The sequence below is a fragment of the Egretta garzetta genome, unplaced genomic scaffold (assembly GCF_000687185.1).
Source record: "Egretta garzetta isolate BGI_Z169 unplaced genomic scaffold, ASM68718v1 scaffold137, whole genome shotgun sequence".
Lineage (NCBI taxonomy): Eukaryota > Metazoa > Chordata > Aves > Pelecaniformes > Ardeidae > Egretta > Egretta garzetta.
This window is the reverse complement of record NW_009260139.1, coordinates 256,428-267,724: the sequence shown is the minus strand read 5'-3', so window position 1 is coordinate 267,724 and position 11,297 is coordinate 256,428. Positions and strand designations below refer to the sequence as shown.

The 11,297-nt window shown below is 39.6% G+C and overlaps 1 protein-coding gene across 3 annotated transcripts in view; it reads left to right on the top strand.

Moving 5' to 3' along the window:
* The window catches only part of GRM5 (glutamate metabotropic receptor 5), a 267,360-nt gene that overhangs the window by 212,153 nt on the left and 43,910 nt on the right, over nucleotides 1-11,297 (top strand). For all 3 annotated transcript variants that reach the window (XM_035897103.1, XM_035897102.1, XM_035897101.1), the window contains exon 4: nucleotides 10,370-10,616. In XM_035897103.1, coding sequence (XP_035752996.1) covers nucleotides 10,370-10,616 — 247 coding nt within the window. The remainder of the gene's footprint in view (nucleotides 1-10,369; nucleotides 10,617-11,297) is intronic.

Here is an 11,297-nt window from a genome sequence, read left to right as displayed (position 1 = left end):
GTGCCAGGTTAGGGGATGAAATGCAAAGGTTAGAGGGACTGGGGGCTAGTATGAGCCCTCAAACCGTTGCCCAGCAGGGTGTCAGGGGCGCTGCAGCAAAGTTGAAGTCTGGCGGAGGTGAGCCGGAGGCTCCTGAGGTAGTAGGAGCCAACAAGGAAAAGCCTGTGAAGCACCTCAAAGGAAATGAGGGGTGCTCAGCTGTGAAGGTGATGAATACAATTAAAACCATCTAATAAATAGTTTCAAGTGCATATTTCTTTTATTTATAAATATATTTATATAATCATAATTTTTAACAGAAATGCTTTCTCAAATCCAAATTACTTCAAATGTGTATGACACTCATGCAGTACAAAATCTTAGTATGACATTTCCATGTATTTTCTTTTTTAATAGTCCCGACTCAAGGCCAAAACCCCAAATCTGAAGGAATTTTGACTCAGCCCTGAGTACCATGTTACATTTGTAGAACTTGAATTAAATAGTCATGGGCTAGGAGCCAGACCTGCAGGAGTTCTCAGCTGCAAAGTGGGGGCTATTAGAAGTTATCATCAGCTGCAATACATGTATCGTTAATAGCGCACAAGCTATTTTGAGCAATACACAAGCTGACACAGAGCCAGATCTGCCCTTACCATTACTCACACTGCTGTTCCTGGTACCTGTCACCCCCACTGCCATGGTATCTTATAAAAATAGTTTGTATATCTCTGCTTGAAATGATTTAGGCTGTATTTGTTACAAGCAGACTGGGTGTGGGAACTAAACACTCTCCTCCTTCAGGGACAAGCACAGCCTTGTCCAGAGGTGGTCATCAGTCAGGGATACCCCAACTGCACCAGAATGCCCACTGATGTTCAAAGCCCCAAAAGGCCACTAAAACATATGAGATTAGCTGAAGCTCCCCAAGCCACTAGCCATTTCCATGCTCCATAGGTTTCCTTCTGCAGAAGGAATCATCAGGGAGCTGCATCTGATTATTTTCCTTCCGACCTGTACTGGCAGAGCAGTTCAAATCAGCCATAAAGTAGCATTTGGCACCAGATCCAATCACTCAGCCCTTCGACAAAGTTTAGATCTGAATCCCAGTTACATTGCCTGGGCTCTTTTCTACCTTTAAAATCGTGTTCTAGTTAAATGAGCCTTTTCTACAAACTTAGGAGGGGAAGTGTAATTTAGGAGAGTGGAAAGTATTATTTTAAGGTTGATTAATTGAGTATACACCATGCTGAACACCGCTTCCAAAGGCAAGGGGTGCACTGTGCTACCAAATGATTATTTAATGACTCATAATCCCTGTGCATGAGATGTAAGTCCCGAGGAATTAATTTTAAATGGGGTAGTGATGTCTACCCAAGATGTGGAGCTAGATGTCAAATCATCCTAATAGCTACATTTTTGCATCAGCCAACATTGAATTCCAGCAGTTTGTAGCTGGAATCACTCATGTGTACAGCCACCGCTGGACTGATTCATGACTGCAGAGTAAGGAAAATGATTTACAAAAAGCTTTTGGTGCCAAGTATTATACTTCTATAAATTAAACTTTGAACCAAAATATTTGCATTCCCGGTTTTGAATATCCAGTTCAATTTAGCAGTTGCCAATTGAGCTGGCTAGCTGCCCTCCTGTAATTGTTATCCAGTCGCTACCTACATGAAAAACACATGCAGTATCTCACGGCAGAATATTGCTCACAGATTTACCAAGAACGTGAAAAAATGGACGAGATCCAGAGGCAGCAAATTTTGTACGCCAGATTCGCAGGATTCATCATTTCATCTGACTTCAACAACACATTTTACAGAGTACTTAATGCGAACTTCTACAGAAAAAGAAAATTACAAAACAATGAATAGAAGGGCTTTTTTCTAAGAAAAGCAGCCAGTGAACTGCTTTGTTTGTATTTACTAAATAAGAATCGTGAGGCATTTATAGCGGGTCCATATGGTCTTTATAAAATACATTTCATCGTCCGGATGTAGAAAACTACTTTAGAATATATGAATGGTTGTACTGGGTCAGACCAAAACTCCAGCTAGACCCAGTGACGCCTTTCTGACAGATGCTAACAAACTTCCCAATAAATGTGTTCCACTGAACTTAACCATGGGTTTAAAATAAACACTGCTGAACAGAGAGTGAGCGAGCTACTGTGCTAGAGCTTACTTCTGAGATTATAAATATGCTGCCTATCCTTATACTGCCATGGAAAACCAAAATAGTCATAGACTAATATGTAGAAGTTTCAATATCTGCCTTGTATAGATTTAATAATCTTGATCTAAAGTGTCAGTCAATGGGCAAAGGAAAAAGCCACGATTTCTGAGAAAAGAATTTTGAACATGTTGAATTAACAAATTAAAATTAATATTCAACTTTTATTTAAAACTGACTGAAAAATGTATATAGAATGACACAAAGAGTTTGGCAAATGTATGGGAAGAATAAAATGTATTATCTCTAGCCATTGATAGCTCCTTGTTTATTTCTAGCACACAGAAATACCGATTTGTATGTGCTAATTAATTAAGGCACTAAAATCTAAACCTTTGAGACCACCGCAAGCCTCAAAAAGCCTCTGGGATCAGTACAGGATTGAAGCCTTGTGATAACATTATTTTACTGAATTTTAACAATCTAAAATTCGACATCTCATCCCTGGAAGCATTCAAGGCCAGGTTGGACGGGGCTCTGAGCAACCTGATCTAGTTAGCGGTGTCCCTGCTCCTGTAGGGGGGTTGGACTAGATGACCTCTAGGAGTCCCTTCCAACCCCAAACATTCTGTGATTCTATTATTCTATGAAAATGGTGTGAAGAAATAGGTATCTATTTACTTACCTTCTCCTAGGACTTGCTGTCACTCTTTTTGCTGATTTTACTGAACTTCACAACAGAAGCCAGACCACCACCAGTACATAGGCACCCAAGGATGAACGTCAACCTTTAGTCAGATTTGTGAGAGCTCTGAACATGCCTTGCTCATGTAGGCTTAAATGGACGTAAAACGCCAAAGTCAACTAAGCACTTGAAAAAAATGTTTTGCAAGTCCTCTCTGCATTTTAGGACACTGAATTTGGTCCTTCAGTCATTCTCAAATTCCACATTTTAGTGATAATCACCACATAAAGTGTAACAGTGCTAGGACTGGCTTTCAGCTGAGAAGAGTGAAAAGTTAGAATTGGTCAAAAACTTTTAGTGAGTGGATTGCACTGGAAGATATTTTCTTGTCAAATCTGAAAAATGTTCCATAGCAGCGTGTTTGTTCAATGACACACACTTTGAAAGAAAAGCATTGAAATGAGTCATTTTTTAGGTTTTTTTTTTGTCATTTCAATAGCACTGAAGTGGTTTGTTTCAAGTTTATAATTTGCTTTTACATTGTTTCAGTGTTATGCTATGGTTTTTGCCTCAGCATCAAAATGACACTTTCCAGTGTTGCCAAATCTATTCTTTTTTCCTCTGAATTTCCTTTTCAGAAAAGATAAATCCAATCTTGAGTTTTTGTATTTATTTTGAATGGAAAGGGATATTTGAATAACTTGAAATTTCCCATGTAGCAGAAAATATCTCTGTTCATCAGTCCAAGAGCCTGTAAGAAATTAAGTTGGGGAAATAAATAAATAAATAAATAAATAAACTATTACTTTTGATTTTTAGCAGAAAAAAACACCTGGAACATTACAAATCACAGAGAACTAAAAGTTACTTTTTTCACATTGCTTTAACAGAAAGCTCTGATGACAGATTTTGGAAAAGCTTCCAGAATAAGGCTTCCAGACATAGCTTTTCTATATCTTTAAACAATGTGAACTTAATTAAGTTTGAACATTATGCTTTAACTTTGTTCAGACATACAGCCTTTCCTCCATTTTGTAAGACTCCACTCATTTCTTTGCTGAAGACGTGCATGTTTCTGGGATGACTGACTTGGTGCCATGCCATTCCGAGCATGCAGATCCAGGGAAGGTAACTGATGTGTTCCCAAGGAGCACAACTGTGATAGCATGGACTAGTGACAGACTACGAAGTCCTGCACTTCAATCTGCAGCAGACAGGATCTGTTATGTCTTGGTTACAAAGGGCAGCCTTTTCCCCTGATTTTTTTGGAGATATTTACTAAGGCAGAGGGGAAAAAAAACCCCAACCAACCAACCAAAAACTTTTGTTGGTGGGCTTGAACTTCAACTGCTGCCAGTGGAAAGTGAATGTGGGACTATTTGTTAACGAAATTAGAATCCATTTAGGTAAGCCTGTACTGTCTCAAAACAAAAATTAACACAAAGAATCAATGAAGTCTTTAATGACATATGCATAGAAACTAATTTGTGAAGTAGTCATGGGGAAACATTGTGGGATAGTTGGAAACTGTAGGCTCTATTTCTGGCTTCCTCTATGATGTCCACTAGGATTTTGTTGTAAAAAACCTTTTGGTCATTAAGAAATTTAAAAATAAAAAAGGTAAAACACTACACATTTCCCTGTATTTCAATGTTAAATTCATTGCATAGCAAACAAATTGCTCTGTACTTTAAAAATAATGTTCGCCCATATTCTGTCTCATATTTCATTCTCTTGTTTCTCCTTGGAGAAATAAAATAAGAGGGGGGCTCTCTGGAATGTAAAGTATCTCCACTCTTTCTTTTACCCTTTCTCCATTCTTTAAAATTCAAAGTATTCTCAAAGTTAGAAAGCAGGAAAATCATACTGAACCATGGTAATTTTGCACTCTTGCACAACCGTGCTTGATGAGGTTTTGTAACGTCACCAGAAAAAATTGTATTTCATCTTCCTTGAGAGTAAAAAGCAGGGAAAAAACCCAGGAATGACAGGATTTACATCAAAACACCATAAAATTATGAATGCTGTTGAAGAATGTTTTCTGTTTATTTGCATGCAAAATATGGGAAAAAACCAGTGAAATTTCAGAATTTCCTGCAAGATTTGCTTTTTTCTTGTCTTGTTTTTCTGTATTTGGGCAGGGGGAGCGGGGTGGTCTTGGGAGGGTTATTAACTACTCCCACCCACCTTGCTCCCAGCTGGTGGCCGCAGCTCCCCAGCCGCCTGCCCGCTGCCGTGCCCGCAGTGGAGCCGCTGTCCAGCACAGCTCCAGAGCTGGGATGGCAGCAGCCTGGGTCTGCGGGAGAGATGCTGGAGCATGAGAAAAGCTCAGCACCGCCTGTGCTGAGGACTGGGCTCATGTTGCACCGGGACTACGAGCGCTCTTAAGTGCTTTCTTGGATCAGTGCCCATAAGTACACTAATTATTTTTAAATAGATCCAAGAAATGAACCGTTGCCAGCTGGAATCATTTTCGTCATGAAAGAACATGTTTCTTTTCCATCATCTACATATTTGTGTTTTGGAGAAGCAACAACAGAAAAGAACAAATTTGGATGAGGAGTTCAAGGCAGCTTTCGGAGCCAGCCCTCCCCAGCTCCCCGTATAAACTCCCAGGTTCACGGGAACAGGCTGCTTCAGCTCAGACTCCATGGCTGTGGTGTGCACATACCCGCGCTTGCCTTCCCATGGCCCCAAGCCTTGTTTCATGAGGTGCTGCTGAGTAGCACCGTGTGTGATCACCCCGCGTAGCCCACATTTATCCTCTCCTATGATATTGCTGGAGTGTCCCAAACTGGGTCACTCCCAGCAGCGTGGGCAGAAAAGGTGCAGGTTACAATGCTCTGAGTTTATACTAATTCTCAGACTTTTTCATCTTTGATGTAGGCACAGTCCTACAATAAAGCTGGGGACATACAGATAAATCCAGACATATAGAATATATATTTAAGCAGGAAAAAGCATGGGTATTAACCACCTACTCCAGTGGCAGCAAATACCTAAGCTGATATTTAATGCATTTAACCATATTGCAAAGGCTCACCCGAATCCTGTATATACAGATTCTTAAATGATCTACAGAATGAACATGTACATACCTTTATTTCCCACAAAATCCAGGATAATATTACTTTCATTTCGGAGAGAGCACGATAGCACCTGAAAACTCCAGCCGATAAGAAGCCCATTGCATTAAGCAGGGGAAAAACAGGAAGATATTGAGAAAGTAGTCCTCTTCTGAAGGAATGTTTAGTCTAAAGAAAGATGGCAGATAAAAATCAGTAGAAAAGAAATATTATTAGAAGGAAAATGGAAGGACGGATGGGTTATCTAATTTGCCAAAGAAGGGACAGGATTTGGCTATGTAATATTTTATAGACAGAAATGGCGATGTGACCTCAAATCTGGAACTGCCTCATGATCTCACAGCTTGGAAAATAACAGCATAAGCCCTTATTTACTTATCAAAATTACCTGGACAAAAAAGAACAGGGAATAAACAGAACAGAATTGAGGGATCTGCTCGCATGCTCTAACCACTGAGATTTCCTTATTTTTCAGAGAAGTCCACAATGTTTGATCTTTTATGATTGCAAGTTCTGTCCTACTTTCTTCATGAGGTATGATTTGATTCAGCCTGCATTCTTCCATTGCCTTGTACTTCTTAATTGCAGGAGGCAGAATTTTTTATTTCTGCCATAATTATCATGACACTGTTACTATTTATTGGTGCTGCGGTACTGCAGTACAGATTATTTTCTATAAAGGTTTGGACATAATCACCAAGTTCAGCACAGCTTCATAAATAGGTTGATATTATTCCAAACAATGTTTGTGGGAAAATGAGCTACGTCCTGAAAAAATTGCTCAGTCCTAATGCAGAAAAGGTACTTAAGCCTGTCAAAATTGCAATAAGCATCAACTGGAGAACTACGAATTGAAGCTTTGTACCTGGCCCACGCACATCGTTGCCTCTGTACCTCCAGCTCCTGCTGTCTGCAGCATACTGGGAGTGACGCTGAGCCCAACTGCAAATTCTATGGGCCAAGAGAGATTTGCAGCTTGGGGGAGGTTTACTTTAAACTGGCTGTAGCCTGGTCCAAAGCTTTGAACACCCATTTGCAGCTGTGGTGCAGCAGGTGCTTTCCTGGGGCACTTCATCCCGTTTAACATCTTCTGAAAGGAATTCGATATACTTGCTCCAAAACTGTGATGCACATTTGAAACCAAAGCCCAGTGAGCAGGAACAATTTGGAGATTGACTTTGAAAGCCCACACCTGAACTGAACTAAAACATTCATGTGAATGTATCCTGCTTGTCCCCACACACCAGCATTAAATGGCGTCACACTGGCTTTTCCTAGCCCACAGGAAAGACAGACATTTTTATTTCCTTTGCAAATTTTTCTCATATGGGAATGTATAAGATGGAGAAAAACAGATCTCTTGTTGGTATGGGGTTCTTTTTACTCTAACAGAAAAGAGCTCTACTATGGATATTATAAACAAACATAGGGGTTACCATCTGTGGATGTTTATTCTCTGTGCAGGAATTCTGTAGGAACTCCTCAACTTCTATTAGATTTCTTTTATTTATTCTTGGTTAAGAATTTAATCTCTATAGTCAATTCTGTCTGTGCCACCTCTCTATCTCATGATGAGCCTGTGTCAGGAAAGGTTCTTGACTGAAGACAGCACCCGTAGATGAACTTAAGAATATATGTTCAAGTTCCAGCAAGAACAATAGGCACTAACACTTACGTGAAGAATGTGTTTAAGGTTACCTAAATCATACTTGTTGCAGAGACAGATTTAAAATGTATTCACTTTTTTTTTCTGAATGAGAGACTACCTTTTACCTTGTGTATTCAGCCTTCCCTTAAAAGGGCTACCTGATACCCAGGGTCACTGTGGTAAATGGGGTTCTTTATATGTTTCAAGTTTGATGTGCTGAAGTACTTTGTGAAATGGGTTGAAAATCACAATCAGACTTAACTATTATATACAATATATTATATATATATATTCTATGATTCTATGATTGATTCATTCTATATATACTGACTTTTTTTAATACCATATTACAGTATATTAAGGAGCAAAAATGTTCTTTTGTCTCAGTTTTTGAGATGTTCTCCTTAACTACAGATCTTGAGGTACTGCAAACCGACAGTCAGACTTGGCAGGTTGGGTTTGCCTCTATACAGCAAAGTGAGGCAGTTAACATCTCAGAGAAATGTTTTTTCCAGCTGAAGAAGTACATTAAAATTCTCACAGCAGCTAATTCCCTCACAACTCCATTGACAATTGCCAGCAGCTTCTGTGAAGAGCTAAGCAACCTCATTACAAATCATCAGGTGAACTGAATGAGGTTCAATGTTTAAAGAAAGTCGGAATAATAATTCTGTAAAACTGAAGCACAAAGCCCAGCGGAGAGTGTTCCTGTAAGAATTAAGTTATTAATTTTTTAAGCAATCATACACAGTAAAGCAGCTGAAATATTGTTTCATAATAAATACTATTGCTGATGCAAATCTGATTCATTCTAATGGCTACTATAATTAACTGCACGGTCTGTGAGCCGTAAATTTTGAGGATGAATAATTGGTTAAACCAAGTTTTGTGTATCGCAATGTAATATACTTGTTCAATTTTCCACTTAATTTCAATTAATATGGGTTTTACATGTACTCCACTGTTGCAGTTTTTATGCCTATTATTTTTAATTAGGAAAAAGCAGTACCTTGGTAGAACAGAACAAATGAGCAACACTGTGTGTTGTTTCCAAGGTGGTTTTTTTTCCACTACAGATACTTCAAGCTCATATCACTTAACTACCCAAAATGTTAATCAGTGCTCCTGAGGTTGACCAGAACTGGGAGTGCCAGCTCCCACACAGAACAGAAGGGGAAAAGGGATATCTCAGTCCCCTCGTTCACTTACTGACCACTACACAGTGATTTTCAGTTCGGTCTCTGGATCTTTGTTACGCTTCCTGTTGTTTTCAGTACTGCAAAATATTTTAGTGATTAGAACTGCATGGTGATGTTCTTGTTCACCACTGAAAAGGTGAGCTTGTAGATGCACCTATTTTATGACGGCATCAATCACCAGCTGGAGATTCTTACTCATCTCCACAAAAGGTACCTAGACATCAGACTGGATGCTTGTCTTTTGGAGGGATTGTTAAACTAGATGAGTGCTACCCTCAGAGCCATATATTAGTCTTCATTTCTTTCAAGAAAAAAATTGTCTGCACATCAGTTTTTGTGGCATAAATTACTTCTCACATCGTGTTGCCCCTGCAGCACAGACAGGCAGGTGTCAGCTCCATCCCTGCCACTTGCCAATGCCTCTGTGGGATGCAGGTTCTCACAGAGTGGACAGAGAGGGTTATTTGCATTCCCTTTGCTCCCTAGGATTCCCTAGCTCCTAGGGGTTTCAGTTTGACTGATAAAAGGAGGCTAAATGTTCTAGTAGACCTCTTTGTCCTCCCTCTCGAGCCGAATCTTTCCAGGTGTCTGACAAATTCCCGGCACCATTGATGCAGTTGCTTTATGTCTGACTTTTCTCACTTCCCCAGTATTAAAGATCTGGTGGCTGGAGTGCAGCTGACAGCTTCGCTGATGACATATGAGGCAGAAAACCTCCAGCCTACTCTTCCCCAGCTGGCCTGGTGCTGCCAACAGAGCGAATCTGTGCCATTAATAACAATGGGTAATAAAAAAAAAAAGGCCTTCAGGGTGCTGCTGAATGAAATTTTATTGTGCATTTCACAGAATCTTAAATAGAAAATAGAAATCCAGACATTATGTTTTAAAAGCCAAACAAAGTAAGGTTAACCAATCCTGGCTAAATGGAGTCATTGCCTAACCCACATTGTCAAACCCTTCACAGACATTTTAATGCGTTCATCTGCATTGCACCATTATCTTCACTTCGTAAACAGAGAGGAGCAAGAGGCATAGAAGTAGGAGAGTTATTAGCACAGAAACTGTTGGTACAGTGAAGGAGCTGTGCCTAGGTTGGTCTGTTTGCACATGATCAGTTCCCATGTCTGTGAATCAAAAGCAGTGTCTACAGGTTCCGTATAGAATAGACCCCATGTTAGCATTTACACCTTAACAAAAAATTCCTGAGGCTTTGGAGTGATTTCTGAAGGTGGGGAGAAGTTTCTGGACTCCCCAAAACAGTATATTATAACGTTCGTGACACATGCTTTAAAGAAACACATGGAAGAGAAACAGTTGGAAAATTACATATGTGAGGTGTGGAGCTGCACAGAGAAAGGCATCAGCTGGATAGGAAAATATTTAAGGGGAACCTCTTCTTTCATTCCTTTCTTTTTTTTTTTTTTTTTTAACATGGTCAGTGCATGTACCAGTAAGAGCATCTGCTATGAGCTGTTTAAGACACTTAAAAAGACTTTTTCCACCATTAATGGCAAACCCACCAACAGATGTCTGAAGAGCTGTTAGTATTTCAGCCCCATGCACTAACCACCCACTTTGCAATGTTCCCCGGCAGGTCAGATGACCCTGAGGACACAGCACGTTCAGGACTCCAAGATGGGCTTTGTAATCAATGCAATATACTCGATGGCGTACGGCCTCCACAACATGCAGATGTCGCTGTGCCCAGGCTATGTGGGCCTCTGTGATGCTATGAAACCCATAGATGGTCGGAAGCTCCTGGAATCCCTCATGAAGACTAATTTTACCGGGGTTTCTGGGGACATGATCTTGTTTGATGAGAATGGCGACTCGCCAGGAAGGTAATGTTGACGTTTGTCAAACTATTTAATACTAGCCATGTCAACTGTATGCAGTAGATGCATGCAGACTTGGTATCAGAACTAAGATCTCATACTTTTTTCACATTTTCACATTTCCTGACTTTCTGTGCTTCTTTTTCCGAAATAACTCTTTTTTTTAATGTACATTTTTTATGACTTTAAGGTTAAAGACATGAACTTTCTGGCATACAATCTTCCTGCAGGAATTTTTGTTTTCATCTGTACCACTTAAAGGTATTACTTCTCACTACAAACCATCAGACCTTCAACTTTGTGTTCATAGGCCATGATGGCCACCACAGCATTGGTCTCTCTCTCTTTGCGTGTTTAAATGTATGTGTTTGATTGAGCAATAAGCAAGCATAGCAGACATAGTTCTTTTATTAAGAAAGGTAAAACAGTATCAGAAATAATGTATTGATTTGTCTGGGATTTTTTGTTCCATCAGAATTATTAAAAACCTGTTTCCATATCTTCCAGATAAAGCCTTCCAACTTGCATAACAGACTAAGCTATTAATTCATACTGTGCTTCTATAAGCCAAACTGAATTTAAACAAAGCCTCTTTTGCTGATAACTTACATACATGTATATACATACATCTATGAAATATAAGACAAGGTTTTCTTCTTCTATGACATATGCATTATCCATATAAAT